Source organism: Venturia canescens, chromosome 4, assembly GCF_019457755.1.
Source record: "Venturia canescens isolate UGA chromosome 4, ASM1945775v1, whole genome shotgun sequence".
NCBI classification, from domain to species: Eukaryota; Metazoa; Arthropoda; class Insecta; order Hymenoptera; family Ichneumonidae; genus Venturia; species Venturia canescens.
The window spans coordinates 11,696,178-11,715,112 of NC_057424.1; the positions used below are offsets into that span (position 1 = coordinate 11,696,178).

Consider the following 18,935-nt stretch of genomic DNA (forward strand, 5'->3'; position numbering starts at 1 on the left):
ACAACTAGAAACATTTGAAACTTTTCCCAGATGTTCCAGACCCAGACCCCAGACCCACTTGTTTACTGTTCGTCTTCCTATCCATGGATTATTTCCGAGTCTTATAAAAATTTCGTTAAACTCAATAAAAGTGCATAAAATTGAAGACTTATAATATATTGGTAACGAATGTAAAACCCGATGGTCCGTTTATGTTTTGGAATGAGATTTCAAATTTTTTAGAATTCTACGTTTAGTAAAAAAACAATGTATGGACGCTAACATAACCTAATTCGAATGTACGTATATCTGCTTTCCGTATCACAAATCACAACTCAATATAGGAATTTGTCATTTTAGAAGGTCCGCAAAGCTTTGTTTCCTTTCCGCTTTCAATACTTTTTATTTCAATTTTTACCAATCATGGTGCGACCCTTCGTTTGGAAAAATAAGCTACAAATCTCGAGATGCACGGTACACATCCTTTGTGTGGACCGTTTTCGGTCCGTTAAATGTATATATACACATTTCGCTCATTGCTCGCTCCAAAAATGTTCGTGTTTGTACCAAAGTAAATATTCTCAAGAGAGTTCAATGTACTTGAGTTTTTCATCATTATAGAATTTTCACCTACATCTCAAGATCCATTTCAAGATGAAAAAAACAACATTTTTTTTTCATATAAGTATTTAATCCTTTGCAAAATAAAAACTGAATTGAAATGTAAATTGTTGATTGAATTGTTGAACTTTTAATTAATAATTATGATCAAAACCAGTATCATGTTATTAATTACAAGCAACGAAGCCATATTCGAAACAAAGCATAACTATGATTCATTTAATTAATTTATATGTATAAATTCCTCAAAAATTTACGTTATCAGTATTAAAAAATTAGCGGGTGCATTTTTATCTTCTAACGGTGACAACAATGTTACTTGAATTGTGTTCAATTTTTTTAGAATTTATTTTATAAAGATTTTTATAACAAGATAATAGAAATAAATGCATTTTATTTCCTTCACGTTTCGACATGAAATCAAAGAAAAGGATATAATTCATTAGCTGGCGCATGCGCTGTACATAGAAAGGTTCTGGCAGAAATACGGCTATGGCGGGTCGACATGGTCGACATTTTCTCCTTTATGAAGCTTGTCAGTAGCAGGTGGAGGTGGTAGTTTGGTAGTATCTGCATTAATAGTGTGTGGTACTGTGCAGCGTTCGTCATTCCAATAACTATATAAGCATCGCCGCTTTTTAAATTGCATAATGTGTAACGTTAGTTGGGAAAAATGTTGTTGAATCCATCCCGAACGCGTTTGAGATGCGGCTTTTTTTTATCAAGGAACTACAATTTGTTAATCACTTTTTAGTGTAGGATACACTGCTCGTGCCAAAATAACGCCCAATCCATCCCCCCTGCCCCTCGTTCTGATTATTATCACCTGGGAATAGATAGAATTGTCACTATGGAGTTTATAAAAGTCGATAATTCCCTAGAGAGAAAAACGGTGATTTCTTCGTGAAAGTATCGTCAACAAAAAGTAAAATTTCGTGAAAAAAAGAAATGATTTTTCTTGTGTACTTTTTCATATAAATACGGAACGAAGCGTGGAATAGGACAGTGGCGACATCCCTTGAATTTTTGTTACGTTCAGAATCTTTTTATTTTCCAACTAGTTTTTTGTTGCTCCGTCTGAGAGGTCAAAAGTAAATCATCATCGAAGGGGTAAGTACAACAGTTAAGTTATGACAGTTTCTTGGCGTGAATACCGATAAGTAAAAAGTAATCGCCTCGAAGATCTTCACACTTGTCTTCGAAAATGTTACGCTAGAGCCTCGAGCGAACTCGCAGCCCTTTGTTACTTTACGATTTTTAATTACGATTCTTCGTCCACTGGTTCTGTCACCAATCTTCGGATCCCCATTGTTATTGTTTATTATTTGAGATTTGTGATCTTTTTTATTTTTTTAACCATTCAAGGATCATCGTAGCATGATCAATAGAGAATGGACGCAAAAATGCAACAAGACATAGCTGGAATTTGTCCCACTGTCTCCAATAATTCTATGGATAGACGAGACATGAATATTTGTTACGACGATAGACGCGTTCAAGTACCACCGCAACACATGCAACCATCCTATTATAAATTCCAAAATGAAATTGGTGAGTTATGTTTAAATTTTGCATGCATGTATCCATAGTAATTCAAATTCTGTGCAAGTTCATCGCTATGCAATGAAAAAACTTGAAACTTGAAGATTCAATATTTTTAAAAGAATTACTGCATTGCTGATCTTTCATTTAAAACCAAATAGAAGACCACAGAGAAGTTAGCATAAAAAGTTTTAACTTTGTAATACTGCTTTAACTGAATAAAATGGAACCTGTCGTTAATAAGAGACGCATTACGAAACTTGTAAATAATCAAACTTTTTTTAAATCACAAACATTTGAATATTGAGCCCAGATTCGTCTTCTGTACGATAATGAATTTAGAGGTTTTTCTAATGATTCTGGATCATCAGTTTTATTGTTGAACTTTTCACTCAATTTCAAAGTTTGACGAATATGTTTACAACATTCAGTTTTCCATTGAATTTCTACAAAAACCAACTGAGCTGTTATAATATTGAATATTTTAAATCTTTACGAAGTACCTTAATCTCAGTGACTTGATTTTATCAAAAATTACTCTTTTTCAAAAATGATCAAATTGAAAGTCATTAACTTATCTAAAATTGTAGGGGATCACCAAAATCTTTTGAGAGTTTATAAATCCTCATGAGTTTTGCACAAAAGTGTGAATTATTTTCAAGTCCATTAATGATTCGTTAATAAGTCCAATAATGATTCGTTTCAATTCTAACCCATACATTTTCACGAGAAATTTTTTTTCAGTCAATAATGGAAACAATATGCCAGAGATGCCAACTGCTGCACACTGGTGGAGAGAAAGCTCTGAAGTTTTCAACAACCCACAAGCACCGCCAGCTCAACCAGAAGGTCAGTTTTAGATACTGATTTTACAAATTTGAAGTGTACATTTTTTCTTTCCCTTCCTGTAAGGAAGTTTACAGTTTTATAAAATCGATCGTATGCTTACATTTTGAGTAAAATTAATGTTTTATAACGTTAAACCTGGCAGTTGAGAAAATTGTTGCGTATAGCATTTATGTTTGACTGAGATATATAAACTGAAAAAAATATAAAAAATTTTTGTTCAAAGGATATTGGGCCATGTTAATATTTTTTCAGTTTACTCATGTTTCATTGATGCGTAATCAATCTAGTGATTTTTATCATATTTGACATTGAATATTCATTCATCGAATTAATTGTTATTCGATCATGTATGTGAGAGGAAATGATTTTCGTTGGACATACAATAGATTTGGTTCCTTAGCTCATCCAGCCAATTGTAATTTACACTCTTATACCTATAGCTGGATGTGCCCCAGAACAACCGCCACCCAGTGTTCCTCAAACGTCTCAAGGAACATCAACCGTTGTGACAAAGCCGAAACCAGCAAAAAAGGCAAAAACCGATGATGATCACCACGAGCCTGTAAATCGTTCAAAACAGCCTGAGAAATGGAAAGTTAACGTGAAGAAAAATGCTCGATTACGTGGGGAAGCATACGTGGGAGTTGGAGGTAGAATTTACTTTACTCTGGCGATATACGTTGACGGACCGTTTGCAGATCATGACTACAATCCATGAAAATAGATTTTCATAGATCCTTGAAATGTTCCAAATTGACATGAAATATACGTATAATGAATTGAATCATTCAATTGCTACGTCTAAAAGTAACTTCTCGGCAATGTGTCAAGAGATACCCAAAATGGAATTGTGCGTTTCTCTCAATATTACCTTTTGACAATAGATGGCATCAGTTGAACTCTATTCAGCAATTCGTTAAATATTAAATTTTTCAGTCATCTAGAATGAGCTGTTTATATTCATTTTCAATTTTTTTTTTTTACAAGAAGAGATAAAACAATTCTTAGACTGCTTTCCGATCTTTTGTTTCCAAATCTGTACCATTCCTTGATTTTTTTTCTAATTCATAGTAGAGAGATGTTAATTTTTTTTGCATTTATTTCAATTATTCAATGGATTTTTTTTACGTGCCTATACGTTTTCTTCAGTCTCTTATAAAAATTATTGAAAAAAAAACGAATCAATCACTTCATTTTTATTTATTTTTATTTCCTCTTTATATATTTTCCTTACAAACGTATCTACTTCCAGGCAAAATAGTACCAGCAAAAGTAGTTGGACCAGTGTGCGATTGCCGGATGCGTTGCGGCGACAAGATAGGTCCAGAGGCTAGACGGGAGTTACACGAGGTGTTTTGGAAGACTTGCACCTGGGAGCAGCGAAGACAATACATCGCACTTTTGGTGAAGGAATCAGCGAAGCAGCGTTCACGTGCCCGTGCGGATGTGAAGTCAGAGACTCGACGACAAGTAACGTTCACTTATTCGTTGCTGATTCAGGGAGATTTCATAACAGTTTGCAAACCAATGTTCCTCAACACATTTTCAATATCGGAAAAGCTCGTTCGAATTGCCATGGATAAAAAGAGAACATCACCCGGAGGCATAATCGGGCCGGATCAGCGTGGCAGACACACTCCAAAATCAAAAAAGCCCGACGCCGTGAGGGAGCTCGTTCGTGAGCACATCAAGTCATTCCCTGCTGAAAAAGTTTCAAACACGAAGGATCACACTGGCAAAAGATACTTGGATGCGAATCTAAGTATCGCCGCTTTGCACAAATTATACGTGAAAAAATGCGAAGAAACGGGTGTACCGCCGAGTGACATTGTCAAGGAGAGCTACTACAGGCGCATATTCAAGACTGAGTTTAATCTCGGTTTCAAAACCGTCGAAGACAAGAACAAGACAGCCCATTCATCGAGTTACAGTAATAAGGGCAATAAGCCGTGAATACGTGATTTCTTGCTCTTTCGAGCATACTTTCATATTATAGTATTCGAAGGATCGTGGATACTTTTTTTTCATCATCAGTCATGTTGCCGAGACGGTGTGCGTAAGAATATCTAACGAAAGTACGCACGGAAGAAAGAGAGAGAGATTGATTGAATTGCGAATACGCGATAAAAACGAGTGACGCACACGCTGAAAGCTTATATTAACGATCGTATGTTGAAGCGAACGAAGAGTATGAGTTTCCTGAAACTTTTGAAATTTCGAAGACATCCATTTATCTGCGAACTTTCAAAATTACATTCGAAATTCTGAAGTTTTAGCTGACATTTTATTCGTTTTACAGTGACGAAAAAAAAAAAAATAAGGATGGTTAACACAGAAAACGAACAAAAGATATTACGTCGAGCGTATTAAAACTTTTAAGTTTTACTGTAGACAAGATGTTGAATTTGGAAACGTGTTGAAATATCTTCATTTTCTAACACTCAAATTGGACTATTTTAAATCGAATTTTATTTGTCAAACTCCGCAGCAGTATTTGCTCTTTTTGTTTTATATATACAATGTGTGTGTGATTTTATTTTTATTCCTTTTAATTAACTTCCCCCCCCCCCCTTCCCCTTTTTTTACTATACTCGCAGGTTTGAAGAGATTTGTGTCATTGAGGAGTATATAATACACAACATAAAGTATGATTAGATTGTACTTGACTATGCGTTCTATATCTTCTATACTAATCGCCTTCAGTTCTTTTTTTCACGCCAGGTCAATGCCGCTCACTTGTCGACTAGAAAATATTCTTTAAGCAGGCATTTCGGCAGTGCACGAATGACAAATCTGTTCATATTATTCCCCAATAAAGCAATTACGACTAATTATTCGTATACGACGATACAATGTTTTTTAGTTTTTTTTTTAACTTTTATCTCATACCACCATTTCGAAGGTTGACTATTCGTAACGCTCACAGTGCATAGTTTTCATTCGGCTGCTCCCAGTTTTCATTAGAGACAAATTAATATTTATAGGTTCAATGATCTCAAGGTTTTTAGCACTGAACAGTTTCATTATAAAAAAAAACTTAAAATTTTGATTCTGCAGTAGACGTTCTGTGTTCCAAATGAAAATGCATTCGACACAAATTTTTCACGTCATTCATTGGTATCGAATTTCATGTTGGTCCAAGAAATTGTTTCTGTCTTCAACAGAAATTCTCAACTGCAATACCATTTTATAGCCGATCAATTATGAGTTTTGAATCGATGAAAAACTGACAATTACATTATTTTTTTGACTACGAATGTAAAATGAAATAGAAATTTAAAAACTACATTGAGTCAAGGATTAGCTGCTTCAGAGTCGACTTTCCGTTCAACTTTTCTTACTGAATTCGCGACAGCGTAACGTCGCAGCTTCAATTGCACCGATAACGCTCGACCTAAATCCGTGCTTCTCCAGATGATGTATCGCTGTGATTGTTGAGCCGGCTGGTGACGCTACGTCGTCTTTTAGCTGCGCCGGATGAGTACCGGTCTCTCGAACCATGCTGCCAGCTCCTAAAACCGTCTGAGCTGCCAGTTTGTAAGCGAGCTGTCTCGGAAGTCCCATCTTTACGCCACCGTCACCAAGCGCTTCTATCATCATATAAACCTGTGAAATGTACGAATAATTGCACATCCGAATGAAACGAACAGACTCTTGCTTGTGATTCTTGAATATATATTGTTTTTTTTTAATATTTAAAGTTTTTAAGCAGAAAATCTGTTTTTTTTCTTGCTCCTCGTAAAAGCAATGGGGATAGTAAAACGCGAGGAACGTGATCTAATAATTACATAAGCCGGGCCGGAGCCAGCGAGTGCTGTGACCGGGTCGATCACGTTCTCGTCAACTTCCTCACAAAGTCCAACAGCTGAGAACAGTTTTTCCGTCACTTCTGCTTCTTTGTCCCCCGCGTTTTTACCACGAGCAAAAACTGTCGCCCCTTGTCCCACCAGAGCCGGCGTATTCGGCATTACTCTGACTACCGGCGTTCCTTCCGGAAGTCCCTGAAACGCACGAATAAACATTGAAACAAAAGAGATTTAAAAATGTCGAATATTTTTTCGGGATTTCCTGACTCGATTTTTGATCGGAAAGTTTGAAAATTGTTTTTTGCTCTTGAAAAATATTTCGAGCGAGTTCTCCCTCTCTCAAATTCAGCAGATTCTGAAACGTGAGAAAATCTCGTGACGCGAGAGTGAACGAACATTGATCTAAATGGAGCGTACCTTTTCGAGAGTTTCTAAAGATATTCCCATAGCAATGGAAAGTACAAGTTTCGATGGATCCTTCACCTCAGGCAATATTTTCGGTACGACCTGAGGTTTGACAGAAATAATTACGACATCGGAGTGATCGACGACTGGCTCACTGGCAAAAACGGTATTTGAGCCCATTTCCTATACGGAAAAATAATAAAATAATAATCAAGGGTCACAATAAATTCATCGAAACGATATTGAGATTCGAAATCCCTATCGTAGATTCCGATCAGTCTACTCGCGACGAGCCCTGTGCTCGAACGAAAAATCGATCGAATGTCGATACACCGTAATCAAGGTATACATCGGTACTTAGCGACGGTCTCATTCGCTGCCGTAAACAGGTTTTTGTTGTTAGTGATAGCAATCAGACGCCTCCTTATCGGCCTTATCGCACAACAAAATTCGTTTACCTGCCTCTAGATACGTCTGTTTAACTTAGTTTCAATTATCAATGTTTGTTTGTTTGCGTCCACCACGTACGATTAGAAGGCGCGTGACGGAAATTTTTCTACAAAATCTTTTTTTTCCAACACCGACAAAGACTCCGCTGCGTTGGGCACATGGCTAGTTGTTTACGAAACTTAGATTCTATCCCGTTCTTTCTTGAACGTTGAACTTTTCAGAGTCACTTTCAAGAATACTTTTCAAAGACTAGATTCTCGCTGTATTATCTTTTCGTCGGCTCTTCTTCGAACGCATGGACCGTAACATGACTGAGCTGAGAGTTCTCAGTACAAAAATCCACCGACAAGTTAAGGGCAACAAAGTGTGTCTGGGATGAAATCAAACAATTTGAGTACTGAAACAAGCTGCTGGTAGAACCAACGAAGTTTTAGTGCAGCTAAAATAATCCACGAGCACGCGAAAATCAATGAAATAAACTAGTTCACACTCAAAGCAATTGCGCGAACGAAAAATAGAGTTTAGTTTCAACCAAAAAACATTTTGGTTTCCCTCTTTTTGAGAAAAAATTAGACAATGGAAAACTAAATAAAAACCTGTGAAAGCAACTTAATTATTTTTTACGCAGATAAATCCCAAGGTATTTAGAGTTTAGACATTTTTCTTACGAAAGTTTCATTTAAAAATGACGTTTATAGAATCAGCGATAATATCGCATTGTATGCTTATAGATTCGAATGGATATTTTTAGTTACACGTAAAGTGTCAATATTTGCCATGGAATTTTTTTTTCACGACCTCTCTTATCGTTTGTTGTCGTCGCGTTCATTCAGCATGTTCGTACAACGCAATTTTAGGACGAGCTAGTGAGGAGCTTACCGCAGTACCGCAAATTATTGAGTGACTTGAAGTACTTGAAGTGGAAACGGCGCCGATTAAATAGTTTTCTTCATCAGCGAAATAGATTTTTTTTTTGGTAGAAAATGAGAGCAATGGCAATTGCATGAGTGCGTATCTTATCTGATATCAATATCCTTTATTGTCACGTGCTACTCATTTTTGAAGTTTCATATTTGAAAAAGTATCTGATAAAATAATGTAGTTTCATCAATAATCGAGCATTTCCGCGTTAAGCCAATCGATTGGTTTCAACGTTCCGTGTGATTGGACATTTTTTTCTGAGAATAAATTATTCCTTGAATTCCCAAAATGTATTTTGATGAAACGATTGAAATTTGAATTATTGAATGACATTTCATTGTATTACCAAACCCAACGTTTGATTTATTCAAATATGTGAATAAATCCTCACAAAATTGTTCTCAAAGTTCTTTCATGTGTTTTGCAATTGCAAACTGTTTATAAAAAAATTGATTTTTTTCGTCACAGTGACGCTTCCAAAATCCTGCGAGAAATGCACTCGTCGAATGAGATGACGAAAAAAAGAAAAAGTCAGTTTCAACTTACCCCGAAGGCATCGATGCTACCCTTATCACTCGGTAGGCAACTGGCCAGGATCATTTCACCCTTGCTCAGTCCTGAAGAGCATAAGATCAATAAATTCGAAAAATTTCGAGGGATCACACATTTTTTTCGCACTTCGATTTCAACTGAATTTCGATTTATCAAAAAAATAATTTAATTATGTTTTACATTTTTGTTTTTTTTTTCTTCGGTTTAGAATAAATCATTTCAGAAAAAATGGAAAATTGCAACGAAACAGATTGACGTACCGGCAGCGATGAAGCCCTTCGCAAGGGCTTGGGCCATTTTTCCACCCCCCAGGAATCCAATTTTCAACATGTTGGTATCGACGTCGAGGGGAATTCGCCGGACTTTTTCCTGCCCATCGGCAAGTAAATCGTCGCTAACTAAGATTGGCAAGAAAAAGAGTAAAATCAGGGTCCAATTTCATAAAAATGATCGATTTATTTCAAATCAAATAATTGTTCGAATTGCAGCATTTTTGGCGACACTAAAGATTTTTCTCGACAATTTACACGCTTTCGAGCACTTTGATTTAACCCCGGTACACGTGTGATTCAACTGAGTGTAATGTGCTCTCGCACTCCCTTCATTTTTCGTCTTATACACGCAAAAGTCTCGAGCCGAGATAACATACGATTCGAGGGCTGTTAACTTTGAATTATTTATACCACTGTGCGTTTCAACGTGGCAACGAACAATCTTTTGATCATAAATTTGGCTGAAAACGTTTTGAGTAGCGAACACAAAGTGATTTTCTTTCGAATGATGCAAGAGTTGCACTTCTGACACACGCTTACGCTTTTCGATTGATCGTTAAAGTCGAACTGGTGCGAGTGTCCATGCTGAATCGTGCAGCATCCAATTCGAGTAAAAATTTAACGAAATCGAAGAAAAAAAACCGAAATAATCGTTATGCAAAGCGAGTGTTTTTGTTCTCTTACCCATTCTCTCATTAAGACGACGCCGGAGGCTCCGGGTTATCTTCATTAACCCCACAGTTCTAAGTCCAACCGTCATCTTTGTATCTTCTTATCGACGCGGTTTCACCCGATCGATATTCCTCAAGACGGGGAGAAAAATCTCAGGTCCAAATGCTCGCGGTTTGGCTCAGCTGACCGAGGGTATCTGCAATCAAATCGTGAGAAATCAAACGTGGATTTAAGAATATTGATTCGTTCAAACGAACGTAGATTCCTATAAGTTTTCGAGATATTTTTAAAAATTTTTCTCTAATGAAACGCTGTTTCATTATTTTGCTGATTCAATCCAGTAATTTTTTTCAACGAAATCCTGAATTTTTTCAAAACAGTCTTTCTGGACAGTGAAATTGTCAGAATTAGAGTCCTCAATTTTGTACCAACGATAACATCAGTTATAAATAATATATTTCAAGATATTAAACTCGCTTTTCAGCGTCAAAGAAAATTGAAAATCGAATTACAATTTAGCAGCAATTTGGTACTGAATTGACGGTAGAATCAAAAAGGCAAATTGACTTCCAGAATATTCGGAAAATTGGTGCATGTCACCTGTTAATTTATGTTAAGAAATGGGAGAAAATCGAATATATATTTTTGGCAGCTTCGTGAACGTCAGAATGATTGTTCCTTTAACCTTTTAAGGACCGGGATTTCTATATCGATTATTACATCGATGAATTTTTCAAAAGTGGAGTGCCCGACCAAACTATAGTGCTCGATATTTCGACCAGATCCGTCCTTTCAAGGTTAAAAGTCAACGCGCACGTAGCAAGTTTTTTTCTGCGACGACAACATTGACACTCCCCACTGTGCGAACAAAATAAATGCGTAAAAAAATATGCAGCTACTCTAAAGTTTAGTAATTGAATTTCCTCTGCAACGAACGAAAAGATCCGAGACGACTTTGGCTCTGCATACAGATTGTCGACCCAAATCGTGTTTTTCTTGAGGAGAATGAACAAACTGAAATTTCGATAGCGATCGTGGTATTGTTCCTATGACAGGAATAAATGGAGTGATAATTGTGCAAAGCTTACGGGAACGAAGAATAAAATTCGTCGGAATCGGCGTTGGAGTTGCGGCAATTGATTGTGGCAATGGCTCCTCGTCTTTTTGTCAGGACTTTCTTCAGCTTGATGATTCTCTATTGGCGATCGAATGGTCGGTCGATGAACATGACCCATACGTGACCGATGAGGGTGCAGAATCACGTTGAAGGTTCTCGACACGCGTAGTGCTCCTTGGAACGTTGCGCAGACAAGAGTGTGACGAATAATTCAACAGTCCATACTTTTTATAGAGTGATAACGAACGCGCCTTATCTGGGGATCATACCGATGGAATCTTTCCACTGATGACGGATATTTCGTTTGTCACGTGTCTGCTTTGTTGAGTGTGGTCCACAGAAGATCGTAGATTTTTTCTTCTTATTTATATAGCGGCGGTTCTACCGAATTAGTCGTTGGATCGCCGGCTGAGCGAAGAAGGGAAAAGCTCGTGGACCAAGACGAAAATGTTGATGAGCGAAAATTCCATTTGTTTGGGTGGAAATAAATACAAAACTGAATCGCAAGTGAGTCGAACTGATTCCCGGATTGAATTTCAAAAGTGTCAAAAACGTTTAGAGTGAAATTATATTTTCATTCGAAGTTTCACTTCTCGCCATGCTCTTTTACGACAATCGCTTAAATATTGAGCTACGACTCGGAAACTTAGAGAGAAAAGAACTGAAAAAGCTTTCGTATTTTGAAATATATTGCATAACATTGAAGTTCTACATTTTTATCTTGTTTTGGGATCGAACAATTCAAAGTGGGCCAAGTGCGATTTAAGGTCGATTTTGAGCGATCGTCTGCAGTAAACGTTCAACAATGAGGATTCAGCAATGAACTTCATGGTATGGTAGAGTAAAAGCTAACATTTTTCTAATTTTTCATTATTTTTTCGTTCTTTCGTTCTCATCGTTTGTGATTTTCATGCCATGCCTTTGTGCATAGAATTAATAAATCAATTCCTTCATTTTTCAATTATATATAAAGAATTTTTGGATTTTGATAATTACCAAAAGTTTTATCATTGAATAAGGGTTAATTGAAAAGAAGAATTCGCTGATTTGTGGTTTCGGGATCACGGGACGATTTTTCGAACTTAAATTTATAAGCGCAATTTGACCGGCTGACCCTCGCTGGTTCAACCCGAAATAATGTAACTCGAATAGGTCGCGAATCGTAAAAAAAATGCAGAGATCGTGTGATATCTGGTTTAGGCTACATCGTAATGAGGAATTAGCTCGAATGTGAGAGTCTCACGTAAAATCTGTTGAAACGCGAATGTTAGATTTATAGCCATTTTACAATACACGCTTATTTATTGTGAAATGTAAGCTAACCATACATCAAACTTATCAAACTTAGTGTCAACATAAAAGCGACCGTAAATATATTCAACGCGTATATTTCGAATCCGTCGCGTTTGTAGAGTATTATGAGTAGTCGTTTTCGAACACATGTATATTTGCTCTGTTTGTTTATTTAATAATCTATTTATCACGATGCTGGCGCCATTATTCTTTTAATAGCAATATTATTTTTTATTCGGATCGCTCAGCGATATGATTATATCGTTCTCGAGAAGGAATGGTGGGGCGAAAACACGTTCTACGTTGTCGCTGAATCGCACGTGCTTCGGCCCTCGCGAAACACCGATGCAACTCGTGTGCTAATATCATTTCTTTTTCGATTATCGTTCGTGACTAATTCGAGTAAATCCTGCTTTGGGTCAAATCTTTAATGTAGGATGGGATTTCCATTGACCCTTGCATTTCGCATTTTTTTCATTGTTCCTTCAAGATTTTACGTCCCATGATTCTTTCCAAGAAAAAAACAGACGCCATTGTTTCCATGCGAACAAAGCATAATATCAGGCGAAAGATTCGGCTTACTTTCAATTTTTCAATCCAGAATCGTTACCAATGAGTTCAAAAACTTGGGCATACAAATTCTCGAGAGCATCGTGCACACAGGACAAAATTTATAACGAAAAGAAACAAAGCATGAGCGAAACTGTCTGAGGGAATTAGAATCAACACTAATGTAAACTGTACAAAGGGATCGAAAACGCCTCGAATGTTCTCACGAGCACTAACAATTCTTTCCGCTTACGAAGCTCACTTTCACTTGTTCACAATTCCTTTCGTTCTTCTTCAAAATTTTCAAAAGTATTTGAAAAAACATGACAAAAGCACAGCACAAGAGTTACGAGAAAAAAATGAAATGGCTACGATCTCGTTGTAGTATTGAAGGATAAAGTGAAGTGAACAGATTTTTTGAAGGTTACACTGTTACGAAGATTTCTCTGGCAAAAAGTATGAGGTTTGTATTCAAGAATATTGTTGGCGAGTATCTTTTATATAAGGACAATAAACAATAACTAACATGACGAATCGTATTCTCCAATAACGATGTTTCAGGTATATATTCAAGGATTTCGGAACGTTATTCCGCAAACGTATTTACAGTTACACGCCGTTATTCTCATCTGTATGAACAAAAGAACATGCAACAATTCGCGTTTCTACATTCGTTTTTTTGTGAATTTTCATGAAGACCTTAATCATTTTAGAAAATATAAAAATGAAGAAATTTTTTCTTTAGACAGCAAATTAAAAAGAAAGTCTGATTCACTTTGCGAATTGAACGAATATCGAACAATAAATTTTGAACAAAGTATTATATATCCGTTCTTCATGAAAAATAGATTTCCAATATATCATTGGATTTTTACCTCCAACGATAATCAAGTTTCTACTGTACCTTACGTTGCTGAGTTATCAATCATGGTGAGGTTCTAGCAGTGGCGTCGCCGCCACTGAACTTGCGTGTATTTGGGGTCGCCGCACAACGCTGTTCAAACAAGGAGAATTCTTGTTGTGTGCGTTTGGTGAACCTTCACGCAGCAGCTTCCTAAAGCCGTAAATGCCGTAAAGGTGCCGTAAAGTATCGAACTCATGTTTGTGTGTGAGTTCATATATATGATGTTGCATTACTAAGAGAGTGTTGATGGTGTTGGTAGAGTTTCTGAACCCTTCGAGCGAGCGAGTTGGAGCGAGTGTACTTCATTCCATCGACTAAATTCAACATCGCGACGCGTGTATTCCATTGGTTTACTGATGCAGTACAGAACGCACGTCAGAGACGAAAACATAGTTTTCATCATTTCGGATTTAATAAAATTCGTAATAGTCAAACAGTGAAACGGAAAATTATTGAACAATGCATTGTAGAATTAAACAAAGTGCGTTAAACGGAGGATGTGTTATTGAAAGAATATGAAAAAATTTCGTGTAGTATTTGATTTTCATAGTGGGTTTGACACGAGCAGGAGAGAAGAAAAAACTGCCGTCTCGTACGTTTGTCATCGGTCCATGGCGGAATTTAGAGGAGTACGTGGAGATGCTGTTTATTAATTTTGTCGCTTAAACTGTAATTAAAAATCGTTAACATAGCTACGGAATTTTGTTCTTTGTCAAATTCGTAATACTAAAAGACATTTTCGGCTGTGCGAATCGAAAATCAACATTTAAGAAATCATAAAGAACAAACGGCGAAATAAATATCTCAAATACAATGTCGACTGCGGATGCTACTGTCATCTTTGCCAAATTAGAGGCACTTAAGGATATAAGGTTTGTTTAGATGGTTTTTAAAATATTTATTATTCAAAGCGGAAATATCATTAAGCAAAATATTTTGCTGAGCAGTTTCGCATTCTAGCTCTGTCTTGATATTTCAACTTTTTGCTTTCCGTTTCGTGTTCGTTAGATATATTTACGATTTTTATAACAAAATCATTGAATTTCATTAACTTAATGGGGAGTATGCTAATTAACTATTGAAAATAGTTGATTTGACAACATTAGTAAGGGAAAATCTTTTACAAAACTGAGATATTGAACTCTCGTCTGATTTCCGAGTTTATGCTCCGCAATCCGCAAGCGTCTTCTTCTGTCTCTCTCCAGCTCACACCTCCTCCCCCTCCATCCGTTCCCGAGATTTTGAGTTTTGCACTCCAACCTCCAATCAACGACCGAGTCTCCTGTCTCCTGCTGGATAAACGGAACGTTAGATACGAGCGAGAGTTTTTTCATTTTATGATTTTTTCGTCGAACTCGTCCCAAGTATGAATACATAACTTTCAGACTATATTTCGATCATCTTTAATTTCGAATAATATTCGATCTTCCATTGAGATGAAATGATTTCCTATAATATGACCCAAATTTCCTATAATTGTGTTCCATTGGAAATTGTATTTTCATTCAGATGATCTGCCAAAATTCTTTAATTTCCCCACCAACACCACACATAACTAGAAATTAATCCCACTTTGCAGTTTGAATAAAAAGGAAGAAAAAATCTTGACCAATAGCAAAGATGAAATGAAGAAAGATTCATACAAAACATTTTTATTATGTTTCAATGATTAAACTTCAACAGCATAATGTCTGGGCTATTAAAATCAAGACACTAAGGAGGATTTACTCGCTGGATGCAGCAGTCTGTATTCCCCTCTCCAAGAATAGTTCTATACATCCAAAATAGATTTACCTCTTTCAGAGTTTTTGAGACAAATATGAACAGCTGAAGCAACGTGTCAAGCATGTGAAACTATGCATTCAAATGTTTTGTACATGCAATGTACACTTCGATAGAAGTCTAGAAGTTTCATCAGCTCTTACTAGTTCAAAGGTCCGAGAAGTAAATTATGCAGACAAATTCTTAGCATTTTGACAAACCAAGATTTTAGGCCTTCAAATGATAAAACTGGAGTAATATTACCAAGATATATTGCAGTATACATGAATTGTAAGAGATGAATTGTGATTTATAAGTTTTTGAAAAATCATGTAGTTTATCTAATATTTCACTTCCGATGTATCATCGACCCCTAATTGTTTTCTATCAAAAATGCATAAAAAGTAAAATTCCTTTCCAACTTTACAAACAGATCAAAAACTCTCCAATTAGAAAAAATGAAGCAAAGAATTATTCAAGAAGTCGAACAGACCGAACAAGAGGACAAATGTTTGACGGAATATAAGCAGGAGATGGATTTGCTTATGCAAGAAAAAATGGCTCACGTTGAAGAGCTGAGGCAAATACACGCAGACATAAATGCAGTGAGTATATGCCTCCGAGCAATGTTTTTCTTCAATTCTAACAAATACTTTGTGGCTCCGATATAATGCAACTTCGATATTAATCTATCAAACATTTTTTCAGATGGAATCTGTGATAAAACAGGCTGAGGAAGCGCGTAATCGTGCAAGGGAACATGCAAAATTGATACATAATAATGAGTATCAACCATTGAAGCACGATATCGATAGAATGCGCAGAGAGTATTTAGGCCTTGAAAGATTGCCAGAATTATATGAGACTGAAACAGATCTTATATCACCAGAGTAAGTGATCTCCACCGATGATGCTGCGTTTGCAGTATTGGAATGCATTGAAACTTCTTCCCTGACTTATTTCTGAAGATAGAATAAAATAAATTGTGAGCAAGATTTGCAATATCACAACAAAGGCAACACTCATGGTTTGATAATAAATTTGTACAGAAAGACCATGAACATTTTTTCAACAATGAACGTTTTGCCATATTCCAGTTGTGTAACATTTTAAAGCAATTAAAAAACAAATCGATAGGACATACTCGACTGACAATTTGACTGAATACTGTTTGATTTCGGTAAATGCCTGAATTCTTAAGGGGTTGGGCAGCGAAAAAATTTGTTCCATTCCTGCAAACGCCACCATCATAATTATAGTTTCACGTTGAAATTATGAATGGTATTCTTTCTATAAAAAAACCCACGTCTTGAATGTAATTAAAGAAAAAAATTAATTATCGCGTAGACGGTTTGCTCGCAGTTACTTCGATCGGCCGTTGCAAAAGGCTGAATGGAGGGTAGAGGTACGAGGTGAGGATTTAATGCAACCACTTGGTTTGCACGGACATCCCGGTCATCCGGGAGGTTCGACACCATTTTTAGCTCCCCAACCGCTCCAGGGTCCTAGTAAACCGGAGCCAAGACCTTTACCCCCTGCAACTGGTCCGCCTGCTCCAACATTCAGGTACCACTGGTATATCTCGATTTCTCATTATATTCTTGGCAAGTATCATTTGCGTTTCGAGGGCACCATTATACATTCGCTAATTAATAATTATTATACAAACCTAGCTATAAACATGTGATTAATCGCTGAGTAAAAAATTCGAGTCTGCTTGGTATAATAATGCCCCGGAACGCGTCAAACGAGAATAAATACTGAAATATTATTTTCTTCGGTTTTTCAGGCAACAACCGCCACCAATGAAATCATGTCTCTCGTGTCATCAACAAATACATCGTAATGCACCAATATGTCCACTATGCAAAGCTAAATCGCGTTCGCGTAATCCGAAAAAACCTAAAAAAAAAGATTAGCAGTTAAAATAAATAATGTATAATAACGATGGAGCGATATTTTAAATATTGGCTTCTATTCGTCTCAATTGATGTCGTTGTAGCGCATATTGCGGTCATCATTGTTTGTAAACGTTTTTATTTGCAATTCTTGTCCAGACATCATGTATTCGAACGTTATCGTACTTGTGAATCATTCTATTTTTACCTAGTGATGGTAAATTCGCGTGCGGAAATATCTATTCACGAAAGAAAGAACGCCATGCTTACAGAGATTCTTGCAATCGATCTCAACGGGCATGTGTGTTCCTTCTCTTCTCTCTGTTCATTTTCATTTTATAATGAATTATACATATTTCATAGTGAAAAATTTTATTGAATTAAAATTATAAAACTTCGCGACTGGAGAGAAATCTGAAAAAATTGAACTATCTTGAAAAGTCTTAAGGGTTCTGCAAGATTTTAATTTTCAATAGAAATAATTCTACGGAACCCCATAAAGAGGGGATATGAAAGCGATAACTTATTGGCAGAAATTTGTATTAAAAAAAAGTTGTTAATGGAATATTTACGGGAACGTATATTCCGGAACTCGCTCACCAGAACTATCGACGACGTTCGGTATGAAATCACTAATCATTTTTACGGCTTGAGAAGACTTTTTGTTAAATTTATTATCTAATCTGTGAAATGGAAGTTTTCTTTATTATTATTGAATGCTTATATCTGACGTGATCTGCGATCTAAATGAAGCATCGCAATTTTTCTCATTTACACATTTTGCGAATAGCTTCGTTATTATCGATCATTGTATCATCATCATTGCCATAAATGTGTAATTTCTATAGACCATTTCAGTGGGGGATACAAATTACGTTCGGCACTGTAACCACTTTTTTAAACTAAATTAAGAAGTAAACAAAATATTCAAAGGAAAACAAAATAACGAGTGAAATTTTTTTTCTTCAGAAGCCTGAAGTGCTCGAATGAATTTTCTGCGTTTCTAGTCGAGCTTCGAATCACTTCACTTTACGGGGTAGATCCACTTCTTGAAACTGTTCCTCCACAAATTCAACAGAGTCCCAACGTCGATTATCAAGAAAGCGAAGTTGAGAGGCTAAACTCGTTTTCATGGTGACAAATGAGCCGTTACGTTTGAATTTCCATTTTTAAAACAAAATAATACATTCTTCTATCGAGCGCGATCATGCGCTCAAACAGCTCAAAACAAAAATTAAGAAGAATTGTCAAAAGATCGGCTGGCCAAAAAGTTTTGTTCGGGAGTTAGCAATTCATATCGATTTCTAAGTATTATATCATTCAATACGATTATTTTCAAGTCAG

The 18,935-nt window shown here is 36.3% G+C and overlaps 3 protein-coding genes across 11 annotated transcripts; 2 read left to right on the plus strand and 1 right to left on the minus strand.

Moving 5' to 3' along the window:
- Window positions 1-129: 129 nt before the first annotated feature.
- On the plus strand, window positions 130-5,822 carry LOC122409540 (uncharacterized). 3 transcript variants are annotated; one of them, XM_043417185.1, is made up of 6 exons: window positions 135-278; window positions 1,662-1,710; window positions 1,966-2,151; window positions 2,887-2,991; window positions 3,432-3,641; window positions 4,244-5,822. In XM_043417185.1, exons 3-6 carry the CDS (start codon window positions 1,992-1,994, stop codon window positions 4,942-4,944), a joined length of 1,176 nt encoding a protein of 391 aa, XP_043273120.1. In that variant the 5' UTR covers window positions 135-278; window positions 1,662-1,710; window positions 1,966-1,991; the 3' UTR covers window positions 4,945-5,822. The 3 variants fall into 3 exon arrangements, with proteins under 3 accessions (XP_043273121.1, XP_043273120.1, XP_043273119.1); XM_043417184.1 differs by having other exon boundaries at window positions 140-278; window positions 1,592-1,710; XM_043417186.1 differs by lacking the exon at window positions 1,662-1,710 and having other exon boundaries at window positions 130-278.
- Window positions 5,823-11,571, minus strand: LOC122409544 (pyrroline-5-carboxylate reductase 2-like). 3 transcript variants are annotated; one of them, XM_043417189.1, is made up of 8 exons: window positions 11,456-11,571; window positions 11,158-11,360; window positions 10,082-10,265; window positions 9,386-9,523; window positions 9,120-9,190; window positions 7,215-7,385; window positions 6,780-6,992; window positions 5,823-6,597 (listed from the first exon to the last, which is right to left on the minus strand). In XM_043417189.1, exons 3-8 carry the CDS (start codon window positions 10,155-10,157, stop codon window positions 6,319-6,321), a joined length of 948 nt encoding a protein of 315 aa, XP_043273124.1. In that variant the 5' UTR covers window positions 10,158-10,265; window positions 11,158-11,360; window positions 11,456-11,571; the 3' UTR covers window positions 5,823-6,318. The 3 variants fall into 3 exon arrangements, with proteins under 3 accessions (XP_043273124.1, XP_043273126.1, XP_043273125.1); XM_043417191.1 differs by lacking the exons at window positions 10,082-10,265; window positions 11,158-11,360; window positions 11,456-11,571 and adding an exon at window positions 9,938-10,050; XM_043417190.1 differs by lacking the exons at window positions 10,082-10,265; window positions 11,158-11,360; window positions 11,456-11,571 and adding an exon at window positions 9,809-9,966.
- On the plus strand, window positions 11,552-18,534 carry LOC122409546 (zinc finger C4H2 domain-containing protein). 5 transcript variants are annotated; one of them, XM_043417196.1, is made up of 8 exons: window positions 11,552-11,693; window positions 11,934-12,017; window positions 13,081-13,491; window positions 13,590-14,804; window positions 16,127-16,298; window positions 16,402-16,583; window positions 17,041-17,268; window positions 17,483-18,534. In XM_043417196.1, exons 4-8 carry the CDS (start codon window positions 14,746-14,748, stop codon window positions 17,610-17,612), a joined length of 771 nt encoding a protein of 256 aa, XP_043273131.1. In that variant the 5' UTR covers window positions 11,552-11,693; window positions 11,934-12,017; window positions 13,081-13,491; window positions 13,590-14,745; the 3' UTR covers window positions 17,613-18,534. The 5 variants fall into 5 exon arrangements, with proteins under 5 accessions (XP_043273131.1, XP_043273133.1, XP_043273134.1 ...); XM_043417198.1 differs by having other exon boundaries at window positions 13,081-14,804; window positions 17,041-17,259; XM_043417199.1 differs by having other exon boundaries at window positions 13,081-14,804; window positions 17,056-17,268.
- Window positions 18,535-18,935: the final 401 nt, after the last annotated feature.

What these genes read in the sequence shown, in the direction of transcription:
- LOC122409544 (XM_043417189.1), bottom strand. Translation starts at nt 10,157, where the DNA reads ATGACGGTTGGACTTAGAACTGTGGGGTTAATGAAGATAACCCGGAGC. An exon ending in GTAGCATCGATGCCTTCGGG is followed by an intron (nt 7,386 to 9,119) that starts GTAAGTTGAAAC and finishes TTTTCCGTATAG; the next exon opens with GAAATGGGCTCAAATACCGT. An exon ending in CTTTAGAAACTCTCGAAAAG is followed by an intron (nt 6,993 to 7,214) that starts GTACGCTCCATT and finishes CGTGCGTTTCAG; the next exon opens with GGACTTCCGGAAGGAACGCC.
- LOC122409540 (XM_043417186.1), top strand. Translation starts at nt 1,992, where the DNA reads ATGGACGCAAAAATGCAACAAGACATAGCTGGAATTTGTCCCACTGTC. An exon ending in TAAATTCCAAAATGAAATTG is followed by an intron (nt 2,152 to 2,886) that starts GTGAGTTATGTT and finishes ATTTTTTTTCAG; the next exon opens with TCAATAATGGAAACAATATG. An exon ending in ACCGCCAGCTCAACCAGAAG is followed by an intron (nt 2,992 to 3,431) that starts GTCAGTTTTAGA and finishes TTATACCTATAG; the next exon opens with CTGGATGTGCCCCAGAACAA.
- LOC122409546 (XM_043417196.1), top strand. Translation starts at nt 14,746, where the DNA reads ATGTCGACTGCGGATGCTACTGTCATCTTTGCCAAATTAGAGGCACTT. An exon ending in TACACGCAGACATAAATGCA is followed by an intron (nt 16,299 to 16,401) that starts GTGAGTATATGC and finishes ACATTTTTTCAG; the next exon opens with ATGGAATCTGTGATAAAACA. An exon ending in ACAGATCTTATATCACCAGA is followed by an intron (nt 16,584 to 17,040) that starts GTAAGTGATCTC and finishes ATTATCGCGTAG; the next exon opens with ACGGTTTGCTCGCAGTTACT.